At 49.3% G+C, this 22,730-nt stretch overlaps 1 protein-coding gene across 4 annotated transcripts in view; it reads left to right on the forward strand.

Annotated features, from left to right (window-relative positions):
• NEIL3 (nei like DNA glycosylase 3) overlaps positions 1 to 22,730 on the forward strand; it is a 218,238-nt gene that overhangs the window by 127,019 nt on the left and 68,489 nt on the right. For all 4 annotated transcript variants that reach the window (XM_029580256.1, XM_029580162.1, XM_029580421.1 and 1 more), the window contains one exon: positions 20,382 to 20,456. In XM_029580256.1, the coding sequence (XP_029436116.1) occupies positions 20,382 to 20,456 (75 nt within the window). The remainder of the gene's footprint in view (positions 1 to 20,381; positions 20,457 to 22,730) is intronic.

The following is a 22,730-nucleotide window of genomic DNA, read 5'->3' on the forward strand; positions in this document are numbered from 1 at the left end:
AAATTCTTTGTGAACCAGTGGCCCAGTATAATTTTGGACCAGTGGGTTCTGTTCATTGTCTGGTCAAGGGTACCAATTAAACCTATTAGGTATCCTTCCAAATTGCCCTATTAGGTATCCTTCCAATAGCCCCATTTTGGAGGCTAGTAGTGCATCAAGAGGTACCACTTGAAGAGATTTCTGCCCTCTTAATGGTCAGGGTGGTTGAACCTGTTCCACCAAGGCAGAGAGGGCGGGGATTCTACTCTAGGTACTTCCTGATTTCAAAGAACAGAAGGTCTCCATCCCATCCTAGATCTAAGGGCCTTGAACATATTTCTAAAAAAAAGAAAAGTTCAAGATAATTTCCCTGGGCACCTTGATCCCCTTTCTTCAAAATGGGGACGCTATACTCCCATGTCGAGATCTTCCCAAATCACAGGAAGTGGTGTTCATTGGAAGTGGTGTTCATTGGAAGTGTTGTTTCATGGTGGGAAAACAACACTTCCAATACAGTGTTGCCATTTTGGGCTAGTGTCAGCCCCATGTGTCTTAACAAAACGCCTGGCCGTGGTGGGGGCGCACCTCCGCAGGTTAGGAGTGCAGGTTTTCCCCTATCTGGATGATTGGCTGGTCAGGAGCACATTTTTGGCGGGGCAATTTGGTCCATGCGCTTGACCATTCGTGTGTTTGAGTCACTAGGGTTCATCATCAACCCAAAGTCCCATCTCAGACAGTCATCTTAATTGGACTTTATAGAGGAGCCCTGCTAGACATAGCTTAGGCAAATGTCTTACTGCCTTGTTCACAGGCCGCCACCCTGGTGTCTCTAGCGGCAGAAGTCCAGAGGAGCCAGCACGTGTCAGTGCAGCACGTTCACACATGTGCAGAGCCCAATGGACCCCGAAGTCGCAGTTCTCCTATTCAAATTGTCCTAACCACGGATCCATGCATCCTGGGCTGGGGAGTTAATGTAGAGGGGCTCCACATTCAGGGCCTCTGGTCCACTAAGGAAAGCTGTTGCCAGATCAACTTCCTGGAGCTCCAGGTGATCATCTATGTGCTATGGGCTTTTAGAGATTGTCTGTCCAACGAAGTCCTGATCCAAACGGACAACAAGCAGGGAGGTACGGAATCATACCTCTTGTGTCAGGAAGCGGTCCAGATCTGGTCATAGGTCCTGCCCCACGGGATGGTGCTCAGGACAATATATCTGGCAGGAGCGGAGAACGTGGTGGCGGACAGACTGAGCTGTGCCTTCAGTCCCCATGTGTGGTCTCTGAACCAGGAGGTAGCGAATCGAATCTTCTGCCTCTGAAGGAGCCCAGATGTAGATCTGTTCGCGTTCCCCCTGGAACAGAAAGGTGACTTGGTTCTGCTCCCTGTACAGAACAGATGGCAAACCAGCCTCGGATGTGCTTGCAGGTCATTGGGGCAAGGTTTTTCTGTATGTGTATCCTCCGATTCCCCTTGCTAGCAAAGACTCTCTTGAAGCTTCGTGAGGACAGAGGGACTATGATTCTCATAGCCCTTCATTGGGTGAGACAGGTCTGGTTTCCTCTCCTATAGGAGTTGTCCATCTGGAAACAAATTGGTCTGTGGACTTCCCTAGATCTTATCACGCAGGATCAGTGAAGGTTGCATTCCCTATCTCCAGGCCTTGTCGATCACAGCCTGAAATGGAGAGATTAATTCTGCAACCACTTGATCTTTCATAGGATGTGTCTCGAGTCTTGGTGGCTTCTAGAAAGCCTTCCACAAGAAAGGCCTACAGTCTGAAGTGGAGGAGGTTTTCCATGTGGTATGACTAGAAGGCCCTAGATCCGTTCTTCTGCCCGCCTCCCCCCCCCCCCCCCCCCTCCAAGATAAACTGCTTGATTACCTTCTATAACTCTTGGAAGCTGGCTTTAACTCTGATAGAGTTCACCTGAATGTGATTGGCACATACCACCAGGATGTGGAAGGTACGTCCATCTCTGTACAGCCTATAGTTGTATATTTCATGCGGGACCTGCTTCAATTGAAGTTTCCCTTAAGGCCTCCTTCGTTGTCTTGGGACCTCAATGTGGTGTTGGCTCAGCTGATGAAAGCTCCTATTGAGCCGCTACGCACCTGTGACCTGAAGTACCTGACCTGGAAGGTCATATTTTTGGTGGTGGTCACTTCAGCATGCAGGGTCCGCGAGCTCCAGGCCTTAGTGACTTATCTACCTTACACTAAGTTTTATCATGAAAGGTGGTCTTGCATACACACCCTAAGTTCCTGCCTAAGGTGGTGATGGGTTTCCATCTTAACTAGTCAATCGTCCTGCCAATATTCTTTCCCAGGCCCCATTCACACCAAGGTGAACAAGCACTGCATAGTTTGAACTGCATGAGCACCTTAGCCTTCTATCTGGAGTGGACAGAAGCTCATAGATAGTCTACCCATTTTTTTTTCCTTTTGATAGCAATAGATTGGGAGTTGCCATTGCCAAGAGGACACTATTCAATTGGCTAGCAGATTGCTTCTCCTTCTGTTATGCCTAGGCGGGACTGCATCTTGAGGGTCATGCAAAGCTCATTCTATCAGAGCCATGGCAACGTTGGAGACCCATTTGCGAGCAGTCCCCCTGGAGGAGATCTGCAAAGCTGAGACATGGAGTTCTCTCCACACATTCGCATCTCATTATTGTCTGGACAGGGATGACCAATGTGACTGTAGATTTGGCCAGTCTGTCCTCTGGAATCTCTTTGAGGTGTAGAACCCCTCTCCCTGCCTAAGGCCCTTTGTTTGGGTTCAGGCTGTCTCCCCCTCTGTTACCAGCAGCACTGTTGTTGTTGTGCCAGTTGGCATCCGGTTGTGGTCTGTTGGTCCCTTTTTGAGTGGGGAACAGCCTGTATCTAGGAATTCACCCATGTGTGAGGACTACCATCTTGCTTGTCCTTGGAGAAAGCACTTACTTCCCTGTACGTACCTGGATCAGTCCAGACAGTGGGTTATGTCCCCAATCCAGCAGATGGAGTCAGCCCAAGCTTTGAGGGGGCGTATCCATATCTACTACTACCCCCTCTGCAGGAGTTCAGTATCTTCTGACTCCAGCAGATGCGAGTAGGGGAATCAGGCTTCTCCTCGTTTTCCTTTTCCTTCTTTCTTGCTTTGGCTTGATTGTCTGGTTTGTTGCTCCCTTTTTTCCAGTGGATCAAGTTTGTTTTAAGTTTCAAAAAAAAAAAAAAGGGTAAAAGTAAGGCCTTTCAACTTTTGGGGAGTGTCTTATCTCCTTGTCTCTTCTTCTGTGACTGTCCTGTTTATTTCTCGATTGCTGCCAGGGGTAAGTCGGGGTTTTATCTCCTCTGTAGTTTTTCCTTTCAGCACAGCTCCTGGTGCCCGCGAAAGCCGGCGGTGCCGGCCTCTTCGTTGTTCACTCGCTCACCCGCGGCCATTTTGCAGCTCCTCGAGGGCTGCTGCGCCACTTCGGGGAAGACGTCTGGGGCGGGTCGTGTGGCCGTGAAGGCCCCCCCGCGGCACTTTTCTTTGGTTTCAGACAGCGGGCACTGCGGGCAGTCCGGGCCCCCCCGCAGCGGCGCTTTTGTGCACGAGCCCCCCCCCCCCTCCCCCGAGGCTCGTTTTCATTTTTGGCGCCGTTTTTCTCTCTCCTCCGGCGATTCTGATGCCGCGGCCTTCACGCTGTGCGGCCTGCGGCAAACCGGGGTCCCGGATTTCCCGGGAGGGCATCTGTGCACGATGCCTTCCCGGGGGGGAAGGTACCTCTCAGTCCCTGACGGATTTTTCTTTTTTGCCCGGGCGGTGCGGGCCGGCCACGCCGCCATTTTTGGCGGGAACGGCGGCCATTCTACATTCGGAGCGCCCTGAGGCGCAGGCCACGAGGGTGAATGGCTCCCTGGAGGATTCTACGAGCGGGGGTACTCCCCCGGTTTTGGTGCAGGAACCAAGCACCCAGAGCCAGGACACGGGAACCACGACACCCCTCGAAGCGCACCCGAGCAGGCCGGGGTTCTCTCCGGAGTTTATCCTGCTCATGCATACAGCATATCTGCAGGGGCTGGAAACACCTGTGGGACCCCCCCCCTAAGATACCACGGATGTCGCCCTCGGCGCCGGCCCCCCCGACACTCCGGGTGTGGGGGCCCCCCTCCCCGGGTTCGCCCCGTGCCCGCGGTAGTGGGGGCGGTGCCAGACCCGGCGGGACAGGGACCTGACCTCCCGGATGGGGGACAAGTGGACGGCACGCAGGAAGGGGATGATCCGCGTACCCTACGCCTCTTCCAGAAGGAAGAACTGGACGACCTGATCCCGCAGATCATCCAGGAATTGGATTTGGATCCGCCACCAGACCCGCCTGCCCCGGTAGCTCCCGCTGTCGTCACCTCTTCAAGGAAGGGGGATCCAGTCCTGGCGGCGCTTCGGCCGAGGGCTCGGGCGTTTCCCATTCATGACTCGTTTTTACAACTTCTCACCAGGGAATGGGACGCCCCAGAGGCCTCCCTGAAGAGTAGCCGGGCCATGGAAGAAAAGCTGTACCCGCTCCCCGAAGATTTTCTGGACCTCATCAAGGTCCCAAAGGTGGACTCCGCAGTGTCGGCGGTCACGAAGAGGACGATGATCCCAGTGACGGGAGGCGCGGCGTTGCGGGACATGCAGGATCGGAAGTTGGAAGTTTTCCTTAAGCGGGTCTTCGAGGTTTCCGCACTGGGTATGCGGGCGGTAATGTGCAGTTCGCTTGCCCAGCGGGCTAGTCTCCTTTGGGTACAACAACTCCTCACATCTCAGGACCTGCCGGCCGATGAGGCTGCCCAGGCAGATCGCCTGGAGGCCGCAGTGGCGTACGGGGTGGATGCCTTGTACGACCTTTTTCGGGTTCTCGCAAGATCCATGGTATCGGTTGTGGCTGCACGATGACTGCTGTGGCTACGCAACTGGGCGGCCGATACGTCATCTAAGTAGAGTCTGGGCTCTCTTCCCTTCCGGGGCAAGTTCCTCTTCGGGGAGGATTTGGATCAGATCATCAAGTCCCTGGGGGAGAACGCTGTTCATCGGCTGCCGGAGGACAGGTTTCGCCCATCCAGAGCGTTTTCCTCTTCTAGGACCAGAGCCAGAGCGCAGCGGCGCTACAGGGGATACAGACAGGCGGGCTCCCGGCCTTCCGCTCCCAGGTCTCAGCCCTGGTCGCGCTTCTTTCGCGGACGTCGTCCCGCGCGCATCCCTTCCGGACCAGGGAACTCCTCTACCAAGTCTTCACAATGATGCCAGTCTCGCCCACTCCCCTGTTCCCAGGATTGGGGGCCGGCTAACATATTTTTACGTGGAGTGGGCGTGGATCACATCGGACCAGTGGGTCCTAGATACCATAAAAAGCAGCTACGCATTGGAATTTGTCCGCCCCCCGCGGGGAAGGTTCATCTTTTCTCCCTGTGGCTCGGGGGGAGTTCCTCGCCTCCCTGGATCTCACGGAGGCCTACCTGCACATCCCCATCCGCCCGGACCACCACCGTTTCCTCCGTTTCAAAATTCTGGACCAGCACTTTCAGTTCACGGCTCTCCCGTTCGGATTGGCGACGGCGCTGCACACCTTCACCAAGATCATGGTAGTTGTGGCTGCAGCTCTCCGGAAGGAGGGCATTCTGGTTCATCCTTATCTGGACGATTGGCTCATCCGGGCGAAGTCTTTCGATCATGGACGCTCCGCGGTGACTCGAGTGCTATGGTTTCTACATTCCCTGGGATGGGTAGTGAACTTCTCCAAGAGCTCCCTCGTGCCCTCGCAACGCTTGGACTTTTTGGGGGCGACCTTCGACACCCTGCTGGGCAAAGTGTTTCTGCGCCAGGACAAGGCTCAATCCTTGCGGGATCACGTACGACGGTTCTCTGCGTTACCAGAGCCCACCTCCTGGGACTACCTGCAGCTCCTGGGAGTGATGGGGTCCACCATCGACCTTGTACCTTGGGCTTTCGCGCTCCTCCGGCCCTTACAGTGGGCGCTCCTCTCCCGTTGGAAACCAGTATCGCAGGACTACCAGATGATTCTCCCGCTCCCGCAGAATGCCAGGGACAGTCGGCTGGTGGTTGGATCCGTCGAACCTGGCCCGTGGCGTGTCCCTCGATCTGCCAAATTGGGTGGTGGTGACCACCGATGCAAGTCTAGTAGGCTGGGGAGCAGTCTGCGATCGAAGCACCATGCAGGGGATGTGGTCAGCGGTAGAGGCGAAGTGGTCAATCAACCGTCTGGAAACCAGAGCGGTTCGGCTGGCTCTGCGACATTTCCTGCCGCTACTTCTGAACCGGGAGGTCAGAATCCTATCGGACAACGCTACCACCGTGGCCTACATCAACCGACAGGGAGGCACGCGCAGCCCGCAGGTCGCGCTCGAGGCGGCGCTGCTGATGCAATGGGCAGAGCGCCATCTCGTCCGGCTAGCGGCCTCGCACATCGCTGGGGTGGACAACGTCCAGGCGGACTTCCTCAGTCGTCAACTGCTGGACCCGGGGGAGTGGTCCCTCTCCGACAGAGCGATGCAACTTCTCGTCCAGCGGTGGGGGGGCCCCCCACTTGGATCTGATGACGTCCACTCACAACGCCAAAGCTCCACGCTTCTTCAGTCGTCGGAGAGAGCGCGGCGCAGAGGGAGTGGATGCCCTGGTCCTCCCGTGGCCGCCACATCTTCTGCTCTACGCTTTTCCACCATGGCCACTGGTGGGCAGGATGCTCCGCAAAATAGAAAGCCATCAGGGGACAGTGATTTTCGTCGCCCCAGAAAGGCCCAGGCGACCCTGGTTTGCGGACCTACTACAGCTGGTGATCGATGGGCCAATCAGGCTGGGGCACCTCCCCCAGCTCCTACATCAAGGCCCGGTATTTTTCGAGCAGGCAGAACTCTTCTGTCTCGCGGCCTGTCTTTTGAGAGGCGCCGCCTCCGGCGTCGGGGCTACCCGGAGGCGGTAGTATCCACGCTATTGCGGGCACGAAAGACATCGACGTCGGCGGCCTATGTTCGAGTCTGGAAGGTGTTCGAACTGTGGTGTACCAGCCACGCCACGAGACCCGCTAAGGCTTCTGTACCTCAGATCCTTCAGTTTCTACAGGCGGGGGTTGAAAAAGGGCTCGCCTATAATTCACTACGGGTTCAGGTGGCCGCCCTTGGGTCGCTGTTGAGCGATGGGGGCTCCCTGCTACAGCACCCTGACATTGCTCGTTTTCTCAAGGGTGTCAAGCATATGCGTCCTCCGTTACGGGACCCTTGTCCCTCCTGGAGTCTCAATCTGGTGCTATGCTCCCTATCGGGACCACCGTTCAAGCCGCTGCGCAGCGCAACGTTGAAGGATCTCACCCTCAAGACTGTATTTCTTGTGGCCATCTGTTCCACGCGACGCATCTCGGAGCTGCAGGCTCTGTCGTGTAGAGAGCCCTATCTCCGTTTCTACGACTCTGGAGTTTCGCTTCGCACCGTTCCCTCCTTCCTTCCGAAGGTGGTCTCTGCATTCCATGTGAACGGTGGAGTTACCGTCCTTCTCTTCCTCAGAGCCGAAGTCTCTCCGTCTCTTGGATGTCCAGCGCGCTCTGCGCCTCTATCTAGAGGCTACCAATGAGTTCCGGACTTCTGACCATCTCTTCGTACTCTGGTCTGGTCCTAAGAAGGGGTCTCAGGCCTCGAAGACTACCATTGCCAGATGGCTGAAGGCCGGCATTGCTGCTTCCTACATTGGGGCGGGGCGGACTCCCCCACCCGGCATCGTCGCGCATTCTACACGGTCTCAGGTGGCCTCCTGGGCGGAGGCTCGCTCGGTCTCCTCTCAAGAAATTTGTAGAGCAGCCACCTGGAAATCGTTACACACGTTCTCGAGGCACTATCGTCTGCACCTCGCCTCTTCGGTAACTGGACACTTTGGCGAGCAGGTTCTCCGAGCAGGCCTCGCAGAACCCCACCCGATTTAGGGAAGCTTGGGTACATCCCACTGTCTGGACTGATCCAGGTACGTACAGGGAAAAGAAAATTATTATTTACCTGCTAATTTTCGTTCCTGTAGTACCATGGATCAGTCCAGACGCCCACCGCGTTTGGGTTCTTGATCCTGCTCAGCTCTGCGCTGCTTCTTGCTCACAGTGTTCTGTGTCTTCACAGTCGTTTTCTGTTCACTGTTTTTCACAACTCCCTACAAGTTGGTAGGATGTTTGCAGTTACTTGTTGCGGTTACAATTGTTTTTCATTATCTGTTTCTACAAACTTGATCCTTCGGGGGTTTCTACTCGGGCTTTGATATACTCGATACTGAACTCCTGCAGAGGGGGTAGTAGTAGATATGGATACGCCCCCTCAAAGCTTGGGCTGACTCCATCTGCTGGATTGGGGACATAACCCACTGTCTGGACTGATCCATGGTACTACAGGAACGAAAATTAGCAGGTAAATAATAATTTTCTTTTACCTGTAACAGGTGTTCTCAGAGGACAGCAGGATATTAGTCCTCATGAAACCCGCCCGCCACTCTGTGGAGTTGGGTTTTTCCTTTTTTTTTTTTTTTGTTATTTTCAATCTAATTCTACATTATAAGACTGAAGAGGGATCCCGCTGGGCATGCTCAGTATGCCATGATATAGGGAGTGCTGGGCATGCTCAGTATGCCAAATCAAAGTTCTGACAACTTTCATAGACATTTCTATGCTGGGTTCCATCTGATGATGTCACCCATGTGTGAGGACTTACATCCTGCTGCCCTTAGAAAACACCTGTTACAGGTAGGCAACTCCATCTCCGTCCTTTGGAGCACAACACTGCCAATTTACATTGTCTTTGTAACCAGTAAACACACAGGAGAAGAATGGTGGATTCCAACTTCTTTATGAATATTATTCAATCATCTGATTGTACTATTTACACTTCTTGTGTTTGATTGATTAGCAGCAGCAAATAATAAGATAACACATAGAATAAACTTTTGACTTCACATGTTCTAACAAAGTCTCTTAATCACTTTGGAAGCACTCCTTATTTACACTGACATTTCTTCTCCCACATACTCAAATTCCTCAGATTATGTAGAGAGAAATTAGTTCAATCTTTACTTCCCAATTTAATTCTTAAATCTTCCCCTAGAAAGTCCAAATATTTAATCAGAACTTAGTCCCAGATTTAATATCTTCCAAGAAATTCTTTAACTCCTCATACAGCATCAGAAGGGTATTTTACTCTTATATTTTTGCACCATCTCCACTGTTTGAAAGCAAGGAAGTTGTATTCCACCCTTCCTTCTTCATTTTTTCCTCTTTTTGGGTTCATTCTAATATTTTTCCACTTGGAACTGATATCTCATGCTACCTGGGAGTCAGTATACCAAACCTTTGGAAGAGAGAAGTCTTTCATCCAGAAAGACAGAGGTGTAACAAATTCCATCTAAGCCAAAGGATCCTGGTAAAGTGCACTACCAGGAGAAACAAAGAAGATACAACAAAGATAACAAGAACGTTGTTGCTATTGAGGGAAGTTTTATATAAGGGGTGAGAAGTTGCCATCAGGTACTGTCTAAGCAGTTAACAGAATCAAGAAATTCCTCTGCATTGGGTCACCAGACACCTTAAATCCTCTGGAGGAGAGACAAAAGACTGCCAGAATCTTTTCTTACACATGATCTCACCTTACACGGCAGATGCCCCAATCCACTGCAAAGGGGTAGCAAGGCTCTCACAGGGAATGCGCAAAAATTGGCTTAAGAGAATCCAAAACAAACTTAAAAGCTGGATAGACAAGTTAAACGGTGCTGGCTCCTAAATGGGAAAACATCCTGACTCCTTTCCTATAAATTAGGAAAATTAAGCAGGAGACAGGGAACCAAACTAAATATCCACGAGGACAGCAGGTACGTTGGGATGATAAACAGCTAGAACTCACCATCTGCATGTTCCCACATGGGGCAGCAAAACCCAAACCTCTTTCAGTTATCTTTATTGAACCTCCCTAGCTTAATGGTACACTCCTTTAGTAAGGGGAAAACAAAGGTTCCTTACAATTTTATTTATTTATTTATGGAACTCCTCAGAGAATTTTGGGCTAGATATGAAACTAATCTTTAAAGAAGCTATTTTACATTCAGCTGTTTGTTTTTTAATGTTGTACATATACTTATCATTCTATATAAAGCAATGATCAACATTATTCGTTTTTTACTTTTTAAAATTGCATGTGGGCATCTGTCTGTATTGTTTCTTTGACCATTCTGTTCTAGTCCCATTGTAATGATCTGCAATAGTCTATAAATCAATTTGAAGTTGTATTGCTGAAGCTGATGAAATGGCCGTCTCCTATATATCTATGTTTCTGCATTTTTTGGGGGGAAATATGGTGCACCTATTAGATGTTCTTGTTTTAACTATAATAGTGTCTTATGGGAAGATTATGTCCGTCCATCTGAGACCTAATATCGGGAGACAAACTGCCAAAGAGAAGGAGCAGATATTTCAGTCTTTTAGCACTTTATTCTGTACCCTGGACGAATGCCTTGCTCAGGATATACAATCCTGGGAGACTGTTATGCTCCTAGACATTCCCTCAGTACGCCATGCTAGACTTGTTGATATGAGACAGCATGCTTTTTCCGTTGCCCCAGGAAACAAACCGGAAGCTGATGCAAAATAGCAACCAAAAGAAGTTGATTGGTAAAAGGGATTCTTTATTAATACAATGTGTGGTAACGGGTAAAGCCCGACTCTGGCTGAGTTTAGCTCGGTCTCAGGGGCTACAACAATCATAAAACATATATATTAAAACATATAAAAACTTAAATACTTGCAAAATGTAAAATCAGAAGAAATAATAAATCAAATCTCAAATTTACAAAGACATGATGAACATATATACACACACATACAAAATGTACTAAAGCAATTATATCACATATGTTCTTGTTATGAAGGCTGAACACTCAAAAACATTTACCTGTATTGATCACACAAGCTTTCTCAGTGGTGTTTTAAAAGGTCACATTCAATATTCCTTCTCTACCAGACACTTTGTTCCAATGGGCTCTTCTACATGGTGTCAACAAGAGAGGAATTTAAAAGACTTATCGCCTTCATGTTCTATAGACATCAGACCGGCTGGGCACAGACCATGCGGTCATTGCAGTGTGTGAAATGTGAATATGAAGACTAAGAGCATTGTCATTAGTACTACTAATAAAGAATTTACTTTAGAAAGCTTCATTGACTCTGCCACTGCAACGCGTGGCCGGGTACCGCTAGTAAATAATATATAAAAACACTAATAATGTAGAGGAAGTAAAGTAGCAATCTTCTAATAAGATATCTTCAAAAAACACGCACATATTCATAAATACACCGCAAGGTCAATGAAATGATTCAGCCCATTTGGTATATTTCTGTTCTAGTCTTAATAAGGTTATATTTAAATCCCCGCCCCTCCAGTTCAATTGGGGTTTCTTGATAACACAGAATCTGTATTCTTCAAATGCGTATCTAGCTATGATCGAGTGCTCCACTAGTGGTCAGGTTCTTTACCCTCCCTCCCCCTTCCCTTTGCTCATTTACCTCAGTCACTCCTCCTCCTCCCCCTTGGTCACTCACCCCCCCTTCCCTCCCCTGTCCCCACTCCAACTCTCTTCCCTCACACTCACCTCTGCCGAGCCTTCCCCGCCTCTAGCCCAACAGCCTGACTTAGAATTGTTCCATCACTTATGTAAATAAACAAATGCTAAATCACGCTTACAAGTTATCATGAGGTCGGCTCCTAGCCTCCCTTCCATACTCTATGGAATATAGTACTTTATCTTCGTTCTCCCTCTCTTTTTTTCCTACTCCCAGTTAAGGCATCCTTGTTATAATGTAACTTTATGCTCCTTTTAAATTGTCTCGTTGAGTGGTTGGTTTATAGTTACTGCTTAGTTCGATGTAAACCGAGTTGATTTGATTTGTATCAAGAAAGTTGGTATATAAAAGCCTTTAATAATAATAATAACCTCTCCCCTCATTCTCCCTCCCCTGACACTCACCTCCCCCCTCATTCTCCCTCCCCTCACTGTCACCTCCCCCTGCCTACTGCCTACCCTTCAGATCAGAAAACCTTTGTCTTTCTGTTTCTGTGGAAACCCCCCAATCCCAACCCTTTAAATCAAATAATAACCCCCCACCCTCCTGCCCCCTCCCAAGACCTGGGAGGGGGCAGGAGCGTCTCTGCTCATTATGTAGCAGGAGCGTCTCTGCTCATTATGTAGCCAAATAGGGGAGTACCTAACCAAATTTGCACTACCAAATTTGTTTTGTGGTCTGGAGAAGGCTATTTTGGTGCGTTCCCGAGATTGTGCAAGTTTAGTGTATGTATTTGTGTGTGAACCTCCCCCTTCCCCCAAAAAACAACCCTATGAGAACAGTTCTCTTAAACTAACCACCCCACACTCTCCTGCCCCTCCCCCCCAGCCCTGCGAAAAACAGTAGCCCACCCCCCTGCCCCCCAGAGTTGCTGAATGAATGAAACCTGCCCCCCCTCGTGACCCCCTCCCCAAGATGTTCGCAATAAATTCATTACCACCCCCCGAGACCTGATAAAAATGCCAGTCGGTGGAGTGGGCGTTCAGGAGCGATGTATTGGTGTTGGTCCGAGAGCTGCGAGCACTGAAACGGGTTCAGATGGCCCTTTCCCTTACTATGTCAGTGGGGTGGAGCAATGGCAGCGGTAGGTCCTCTGACATAGTAAGGGCAAAGGTCCACCGGCTGCCAGTCCTGAAAATGGCGCCGAGGGGCCCTCACCCTTACTATGTCACGTGGGCTACTGCCGCCATTGGTGTCCCAGAGTGACATAGTAAGGGAAAGGGCCGTCTGCGCCATGTTGATTGCTGGCAGCTGACTGGCCGTAGTGCAGGAGATGTGTCCCGGACCGGTCCTGGCCCCCCGCTGGAGCCTCCTGGACTTCTGTCAGGTTTTGTGTGTGTTGTGAGGGCCTGGGAAGTAAATAAATTTGGCATGTGTATGGGGGGGGGGTGTGTGAGGAGGATGGTTTTGTGTGTGTTGGGAGGCTGTGGGAAGTAAATCAATTTGGCATGTGTGTGGGGGGTGTGAGGAGGGTGGTGGGTGTATTTTATGTAAAGGAAATAGTTATCTTCCGGCAAAAAAAGTGCGCAAATTTGTTAAAATGGAAGTGAAACATGGACCTGGACTGGCGAAATGATTAGTGTAGCGTGTGTTAGTGTAAGTTGTAACAGATGGCGCTTACGTCCAGCAGATGTCGCTGTTTTCTCGAAACAATTTTTAAACCTATTTTACCTGTTACAGGTGTGACATAGCTGTAATGTAAGTACAGAAGAACCTTCCTGTATGTGAAATGAAGGTTGTGTCCAAATTTGAAAGCAATCGGTTCAGTTGTTTCTGAGATTAGCGATTTTGTCCAAACTATTTAACATTTTTATTTATATAGATTGTGGCAATGTTATTGTGATCACAGTTCGATATGTAGCCCTCTGTTGGTGCAGTGGAACAATTTTCATGTTCATGTTATCAAGAGATTTTTACAGGATGCAGTTTTATATAGTCTTATTCCTCTGATTTAAATATTTTAGTAATACTTTTTAGATAGCCAGCTCCGGTACTTTGTTAATGTTACAATTACAACTACATGCCTAATTTTTAAAACATTTTTTTATATAGATACATATTTTCTATGGGATCAGTTTTTTACATTTTAGTATTGAGTCATCTGTTTACGTATATTCATGATATCAACAGATCTTCATAGTGTTCATCTTTCATCTCTTTAATTTATTAATTTCCATAATTTTGGTTGGTAGACAGTTTTTGAAGTAACTACCCCCATTTCCTTCAGATTACAATAGTGCCTTCCTTCTCTTTTTTATATTTTTATATCTCTTATATATATTAATGTTCCCTGTACGTACCTGGATCAGTCCAGACAGTGGGTTATATCCCCCGACCAGCAGATGGAGTCAGAACAGAGTTTGAGAGCGTCAGCATATAGAGTAGTGCACCCTCTGCTGGAGCTCAGTATTCTTCTGACTCCAGCAGATGCGAGTGGGGGGATCCACTAGCTCCCCCAGATTGACAGGGTTTCTTCATTTTTAGTTATTTCTTTGTTTTTCTCCACAGTATTTCCCTGTCTTATGTTTCTCTTCATTTTGGATCCTTAAAGTTTAAAAAAAAAAAAGTTTTCAATTTTTGAGGAGGCGTGTGTCTGTGGCTTTGCCTTCTCTATTCTGTACTCCTTTCCTCTTCCGTTGGGGTAAGTGGAAGTTTTTTGAGTTTCTTTCTCCACAGGTTTGCTTCTTTTTGGTGGTGCCCCGTGGATGCCGGTGGTTCCGGCCGCTCCACGTGTCGTTTGTGGGTCCCGCAGTTCGCTAGCTCCGCCCGCGGGTGTGTGCTCAACTGAAACGGGGGTTTTCCCCCGCAGTTCCTGGACCCCTTCGGCGGGTTGTTAGGGCCATTCCAGGCCCCCCCGCGGCACTAGCTCGTTTTTGACCCCCCCCCCCCGAGGCTTTTTTCCCGGTGCTGACATGCCGCGGTCCTCGAGGTGTGAGACCTGCGGCGAACCGGGGAATCAATTTCTGAGGGAGGGGCTTTGTGAGCGGTGCTTCCCCGACTGGGAAGGCACCCTGCAGTCCTCCGCTGCGATTTCGGACCTGCCTCCTCCTCAGCCCGGGCGGCGCGGGCCGGCCACGATGCCGCCTTTGGCGGGAACGGCGGCCATTTTAGGGGGACAGCGTGAGACGGACTCGCTCCCAGATGCAGACAGGATTGGTTGCACTGGCTTTCAACAGGCTCTGCCCCGGCGGGGGGGTTTGCCCGACTGGGGCTCCCAGGACGGTCCCCCCCCAGGGATTCCAATCAGCTCCCCGTTTTTCTCACCTGATTTTATTCTGGCAATGCACATGGCTTATTTGCAGGGTATGGGAGCGCAGGCGCCGAATCCCCTGGGGGCCCCTCCCCCCAAGGTTCCTAAACTTGCTGTTGGTCTCACCGCCTCGCCCGTTTCGCCTGGATCCCTGCCGGGTCCCTCTCCCGTGCCACCCCGGCATACCACGGGGGCGGCTTCGCCGGTGAGAGACAACTCCCCGGAACCCCCGGAGGCGCATCCAGATGGACATACGGAGGGGGACGACCCTCGATCCCTGAGAGGTGAGAAGCTGCTGTACCCAGAGTAAGCTGGCCCTTTGCGCGAGCGAACTGCACATCACGGCCCGCATAACTAGGGCGGAGACTTAGAAGACACTCTTGAGGAAGGTTTCTAGTTTACGGTCTTGCGTATCCCGCAGGGCCGTTCCACCCGTGACCGGGTTGGTCGTCCTCTTGGTCACTGCCGACACCGCTGAATCCACCTTGGGCACCTTGATAAGATCCAAAAAATCCTCAGGGAGCGGGTATAGCTTTTCCATGGCGCGTGTGACCTTCAAGGACGCCTCGGGAGTGTCTTACTCCCTGGTGAGAAGCTGTAGGAAGGACTCATGGATAGGGAAAACCCTTGCCCTAGGACGGAGGGCGGCAAGTACTGGATCCCCTTTGCAAGAAGAGGTGGTGACGGCAGGAGCCACAGGGATCGGCGGATCTGGAGGTGGGTCGAGGTCCAGCTCCTGAATAATATGGTGGATGAGTTCATCCAGCTCTTCTTTTTGAAAAATCCTTAGGGCTCGAGGGTCGTCCCCCTCCGTATGTCCATCCGGATGCGCCTCCGGGGGTTCCGGGGAGTCATCTCTCACCGGCGAAGCCGCCCCCGTGGTACGCCGGGGTGGCACGGGAGAGGGACCCGGCAGGGATCCAGGGGTAACGGGAGAGGCGGTGAGACCAACAGCAAGTTTAGGAACCTTGGGGGGAGGGGCCCCCAGGGGATTCGGCGCCTGCGCTCCCATACCCTGCAAATAAGCCATGTGCATTGCCGGAATAAAATCAGGTGAGAAAAACGGGGAGTTGATTGGAATCCCTGGGGGGGGACCGTCCTGGGAGCCCCAGTCGGGCAAACCCCCCCCCGCCGGGGCAGAGCCTGTTGAAAGCCAGTGCAACCAATCCTGTCCGCATCTGGGAGCGAGTCCGTCTCACGCTGTTCCCCTAAAATGGCCGCCGTTCCCGCCAAAGGCGGCATTGTGGCCGGCCCGCGCCGCCCGGGCTGAGGAGGAAGCAGGTCCGAAATCGCAGCGGAGGACTGCAGGGTGCCTTCCCAGTCGGGGAAGCACCTTTGCTGTCTGATCTTAGTTTTCTAATTGGTTGGTCCCAGGCTTTTTTGTTCCACCTCCCCTTTCTTATTTTTTTGCCAATTCATTTCATATTGTCTTTTTTTCTATTTCTTTTCTCTCCATCTATCTTCTTCCCTCAAACAGTCAGGTTCTCATTCTCACATGCTTTCTCTCTCTCTCACACACACACAGGCTCTCACTCTCACATGCTCTCTCTCTCATACAATCATTCATACACAGTCTCTCTCTTGCACATGCTGTCTGACTCTCACACACCCAGGCTCTCTCTCACTCCCACATGCTGTCTTGCTCATGCACAGGCTCTCACTGTCACATGCTGTCTCTCTCTCACACACACACAGGCTCTCACATGCTGTCTCTGCAAACATTGAGATCCTCACTCCCACACCCAATCTCTCAACTCACACAGGCACCCAATCTCTCAACTCATCTCATACATGCACACAATCTCTCAATTCAGCTCATACAGGCACCCAATCTCTCAACTCAGCTCAGCTCATACAGGCACCCAATCTCTCAACTCAGCTAATACACACACTCTACGGGCCCTCAGCCTCTCTCTTACCTCTGGGCCTCCTCTTCACGGGTCGCTGCAGGATCGGCTCTGCAGCGGCCCTGATCTTCTCGGGCCGATCCGATCCACGGTGGGGGCCCTGCTACCGGGCCTCTTCTCGCCCGCTGCAACAACACGGCTCCTCTTCTGCACGCGGCTGCTTCATCTCCTTCCTGCCCGAGCGGCTCCGGCAACATTTTTCTTCCGGGGCCGCGTGGGCAGGAAGGAGGCGGAGCACCTGCACGTTTAGACGTGCCCTTTTTCTTCGGGCCGTGGTGCGTGAACTCACCACGGCCTTACCGATCTTCCGGCTGCAATTCTTCGCTGCTCAGCCGCCAGTGGGATGAGCTCCACCGGCGGCCGCATTGGCTCCCACTTGCCGGTGTGTCACGTGCACCGGGCTTGCACGACACACCGGCACACCTCAGGCGACACACCAAAGTGTCGCGACACACACTTTGGAAAGCTCTGAGATAGATGGATAAAAATAAATAAATATTATGATAGAAAAGTTGGTCAGATATGTTATTGGCTTCTGTTTTCATGAGTGAAGCTTTTCTGGATTTCTCTTGCAACAGTGTGCACTTAGTTTTTCTTTTGGGGGGAGGGGCACTATAACATTTTTGTGCACATAAAAACACTGGGTGTGCCAGGAAAGAAAACTAGTGTGCAGGCTGTATTGAGGGTATTCTGAATAGGAGTCCCGCACATGTAATCCTATTGAGTGCACATTCTTCTACTCTTGAATTGGCTAAAACATGTGGGTGTTATCCGATGGCGCTGATACAGACCTAGCTCTCAGAGCTCAATAAAGACTTTACTGAGAATGTGAGAGAGTTTCTGTGTGCTCTGTCATTCTTCATCTGAGTTACCATGCAAATGTTTCCTAGTCTCTTATTTTTTTTTCAATTTTTACACCTTGTTTGTGACTTGCTTTGCCTCATTACACCTCTTTTTTTTGCTGCCTCTGCAGCCTCTCAAAGGAACTTTACAGTTCTAACAAAATCAAACTATGGAAAAGCCTAAGCTAAGAAACTCGCAGTCAACGGGTTCAAGGCCTGCATCCGTGAGCACCAGATATCCATCATCGACTTGCATGCCATGGGTTATTGCTCTTTGGTCCCGGACTGTGACTCCTCCAATTACTACAGCTTTGATTGGATGTCCCTGAGTGCTCAGCAACTTTGCATCTGGAAAATGGAAGTGCTGAGAGAGACACCGGCAAATAAGCCCAAAGCCATGTCTTGTCCAGGTGCGAAGCATTGTCAGGCTCTCATCACAAGAAATGAAGGTGGGAGTCTTCCCTCAACCCCATGGGACAGGTGCCCGGATCAGTCATAGATCATGGGTTGAGTATAGCATGGAAGCCTGTGGCACTGGTGAAGGTTCTGAGAAGATCCCCTAAGAGGCACAAAAGATTCCCTCCTGGGTTGTCTCCCTAGGCACATAATAAAGTTGGCTCCATCAAGGTAGGGACCTCCTTGACACTGAAATGAATAGTAGCCAAATCCGCATATGTGCCTTCGTCTTTTATGCACTGAACTATCTTTTCTACATGGATCCATCACTGTCTTTCTTCGGCAAAGAGCATGCATAAGGAGCCATCCCTTTCAACAGAGAGAAACACTTCAGCATGGAAACCTGAGATTCTCATCCCTGAGGTGGCACAAGAGTAGGATCCACTTCTGTAATCCAAGCAGCATGGTATGGTTTGGCTGGCACATAGTGTCTCTGAGCCAGCCAACCTTCAGCTTGGGACTCGCTGCATATGATGTCTAATTCATGCCTGTTTGTTGATAGAGAAAACAAGTTTGCTTGCCTTTAAACAGAATTCTCCTTAGACAGCAGAATGAATTAGCCATACTTAATTCCCGCATGTCTCCCTGGAGAGTCCACTTAAGCTCAGGAAAAGACTGAGGGCTCATGCAGGAACTCTTGTGCATACTCAGTAAAGCCGTTAGTGAGCTCTGAGAGCTGGGTCTGTGTTGGTGACATCAGTTGATGTCACTCATGGGTTATAGCCAATTTATTCTGCTGTTTATGTAGACCCCTGCTTATATGTAAACAAACTAGCTTTGTTTAAACATTCTGAGAAACAGCATGCATATTATTCTGTCAACATAGTCTTGATTAAGCAAACTCATTGGAATTGTCAAGCTTTCATGCTACCATTGAGTGAAATTGTAGGTCCTGCCATTCAGCTTTTTTGTTTTTAATTTTTAACAGATAGGATCCTTATGGTATTTAATTAGTAATTTTTTTCTGTTCCCCAAATACTTGAGCTTTGAGTTTCCCTGCTATCCGTTGTTCAGTGAACTGTTATCTTTCGTGCATTACAGAGCAAGTTTGTTTTCATATCTGGATTTTCTCCAACAGAATATACTGATTAGTAAGGGATTATTTCACTATAAAAGAATGTATAATTAGCTCTGTCATGATAGGAAGTATATACAAGACCTAGGACCACTAAAGTTTCTGACAAGGGGGCCTATGAACTCAAAAGCATACTAAACAATTGTGACTGCTAATTAAAAGTTTTAGGGTGCATGTTAAAATCTGACTTGGATTGTGTTGCACTAAATTTAGTGAGAAGCAATTGGCATACACTTACATCTAAAAATGGATCATGGACCTTTTAGCATGTGCACAAGCTATATCTTAAAATTCCCTGCATGCCAGTGCAAAGTGAAAGGGCTAGCAGAGAATTTCATTCCACCCAGTCCCTAAACAAGATTGGACTCTACATGATCTCCCTGACGATGACAAAACAGCCAAACGCAGCCTGTTTCCCCTCTCTCCCTACACCCCTAAAGCAAGGTGGCCTGAACCCCATCTTTCTAGAATACTTGCTTAGCATTCCAAAAGGTCTTTTTCTTTAACAGCAAGTGGGATATGAAAGCCCTACTGCCAGTACTCTGCTGAATGATGGTTCTTAGTAGTGCTTCATCATGTTAACATGCTATATAATACATGACGATAAGCAGCGTTACTCAGAAGAGTGCCGTGGAGCTAGCAGGAGGGCTCCCATTTCCCTCCTGCCACTGAAGATTGTTACCCTCTAGAACGGTAAATGAAGGATTCATGGAAGAAATGTGATTGCTCAAATAAATTGGGTGTTTTAAGTGGAGGAGATGTTTGATCTTGATAGGTGTTTGGGTGAGAATCAGTAATTTGGAGGATATGAGGGTTTTGGTGGGGCCTATGTTTTGGGAAAGACTCTGATGTAGTGACTGCCCCTACTCCCCCTCCATATTAAATGTTAATGTGCCAGACCTGCGAGCATGCTAATATTTGACACCCACCTCAGAGCAGCCTGGAGGGTCTCGTGCTAATTTATGCAAGGCTTGGTGCATAGATTGATTGAGCAATGCTCATTATTGCCCTAATTTGCATGTCATTTATTTTCCATTTGTGTAGGCATGTATGTACTATATTTAGTGTGCATGTACTAATGTATAATGATTGGCTTTAGCACAATGCACACAATTTGGAATGCATGCTAACTTTTCTTGCAAAGGTCATAAAGTGTTTTTAGTAGACAGAACGCTATTTGTATTTTTGTGGATACTGCTAGAAAATGACACTTATTTCAGGAAATCTAAGGGCTGAAAATGATTACCTTCATGATAGAAATATTTTGTTCATTTTGCAGGTCAGCCATTTGATGGATCAGCAAATACATCACCTTGTGAAAATGACCCGCGACTTTACCCTTCTGTTTTATAAGGTAGTGAAAGCAATTGATTTCTGTTGCCTAATTTTGGGGAAATTGTGTAACAAAACGAGGTTATGATTAATTTAAAAAAAAAAAAAAGAATAAAACAAGATCTTGCTCAAACCAAATGAAAACCTTTCAGAACTGTGTGGTTTTCTTTGTAACTTGCATAACCATTTTTTCTTCATTTCATCCCTCTATTTTTACATCGTAACCCCCTAGTTCGCAGGAGTCTGGACCCAGGAGAAAATGCTTTTACATAGAAACATATAGAAGTAATGGCAGAAAAAGACCAAATGGCCTATCCAGTCTGCCCAGCAAGCTCCCACACTTATTTTCCCATACGTATCTGTTTCACCGACCACCAGGTTCAGGGCCCTTTTTGGTAACTGTTTGATTCAAATTTCCTGCCACCCCCTGCCGTTGATGCAGAGAGTAATGTTGGAGTTACATCAAAGGTGAATCATAAGGCAGGTGTGGGGGCAGCAATTGAAACGCAGCACACTCTTTCGCCCTCCCTGGCTTCCAGCAGTAGCGGGAGGCCTTGAAACGCTGCATGCACACTTCTAGAGCTGCTCTTTAGTCAGTTTAAAATTAGGGTGAAAATGTTTAAACCAATTTTCACCTTTTGGAAAAAGCTGGCTGTTTATGGGTGAAAATCGGTTTAAGCGGAAAACGAAGGACCTGAAGTATAATTAAAGTAGTCACGTTGTTGATGATATTGCCCAAGATCACAAGGAGCGGCAGTGGAATTTGAATCCTATCTTCCCTGGTTCTCAGCCTTGTGCTCAAAACATTAGGCAGCTACTCCACTCACCAGGAAGCTTAGAAGGCTAGAAGGTTACAGCAAAAGTGAAAACTAAGTAAACTGCAGGGAAAAATGCAGAAAAATGGACATTAGAGAAATTTGAAAATCTTGGAATTTGCAATTTTATGGGACCCTAGGTTTTACAGTGATCTTGATCATATTTTATGTTAAGGGGATCTTTCTTGCAAAATTATTGTTGGTATGATTTAAGAGAGAGCATATAGAAAGACATGGTTTAATGGAACACAGTCAGCATGGATTTAACCAAGGCAAGTCTTGCCTAACAAATCTGCTTCATATTTTTGAAGGGGTTAATAAACATGTGGATAAAGGTGAACAGGTAGATGTAGTGTATTTGGATTTTCAAAAGGCGTTTGACAAAGTCCCTCATGAGAGGCTTCTATGAAAACTAAAAAGTCATGGGATAGGAGGCGATGTCCTTTCGTGGATTACAATCTGGTTAAAAGACAGGAAACCGAGAGAAGAATTAAATGGACAATTTTCTCAGTGGAAAAGGGTAAACAGTGGAGTGCCTCAGGGATCTGTACTTGGACAGGTGCTTTTCAATATATATATAAATGATCTGGAAAGGAATATGACGAGTGAGGTTATTGTTACCAGGGTACGTGGAACCAGATCGATTAACGCCTACCTTGTGCTGAGAAGCTCTTCGGTTGGAGCGAAGTAGGACCTTGATCCTCCCAGGTCCAGGCAGATGATCACAAGTTGATCCAATGTGCAGTCAGGATCAAAGCCGGTAGCACAGCAAGTAATCCAAAGTCCAATCCGAGGTCGGGGTAACCAGCACAGCAGGATAATCCAAGGTACGGTCCAAGATCAGGGCAGGCAGCACAGCAGGGTAATCCAAAATACAGTCCAAGATCAGGGCAGGCAGCACAGCAGGGTAATCCAGAATCCGGTCCGAGGTCAGGCAGCCAACACAGCAGGGTGATCCAAAATACAGTCCAAGATCAGGGCAGGCAGCACAGCAGGGTAATCCAGAATCCGGTCCGAGGTCAGGCAGCCAACACAGCAGGGTGATCCAAAATACAGTCCAAGATCAGGGCAGGCAGCACAGCAGGGTAATCCAGAATCCGGTCCGAGGTCAGGCAATCCAAACAGAAGCTAGACGAAAATAGCAGCACAGCAGCAAGGAAACTGGTGTGTGGCCGAAGCAGTAGGCGTGGGAGAAGGCTCTGCTTAAGAAGCCAATCTCCCGCGCAAACCAAGCCCGGTCGGCGTCTGACGTCAGGGGGCGTGTCGCAGCCCCCGATCGCAAGGGATAGGCTGCAGGCACAGGAAGGAGGATCCCTGGGCGTCACTTGACGTCCTAGTCCCGATTCGAGACGGCCCGACGTCTCTGACGGAGGGAGGAGCCCGAGCCCCTCCGAGCGGACCTGCCCAGAACTGCGCGGACGCGAAGCGTCGAAGTGGGGGATGAAACTCCGGCGCCCTTGCCCAAGGTAACAGTTATCAAA

The sequence above is a fragment of the Rhinatrema bivittatum genome, chromosome 1 (assembly GCF_901001135.1).
Source record: "Rhinatrema bivittatum chromosome 1, aRhiBiv1.1, whole genome shotgun sequence".
Taxonomy (NCBI): domain Eukaryota; kingdom Metazoa; phylum Chordata; class Amphibia; order Gymnophiona; family Rhinatrematidae; genus Rhinatrema; species Rhinatrema bivittatum.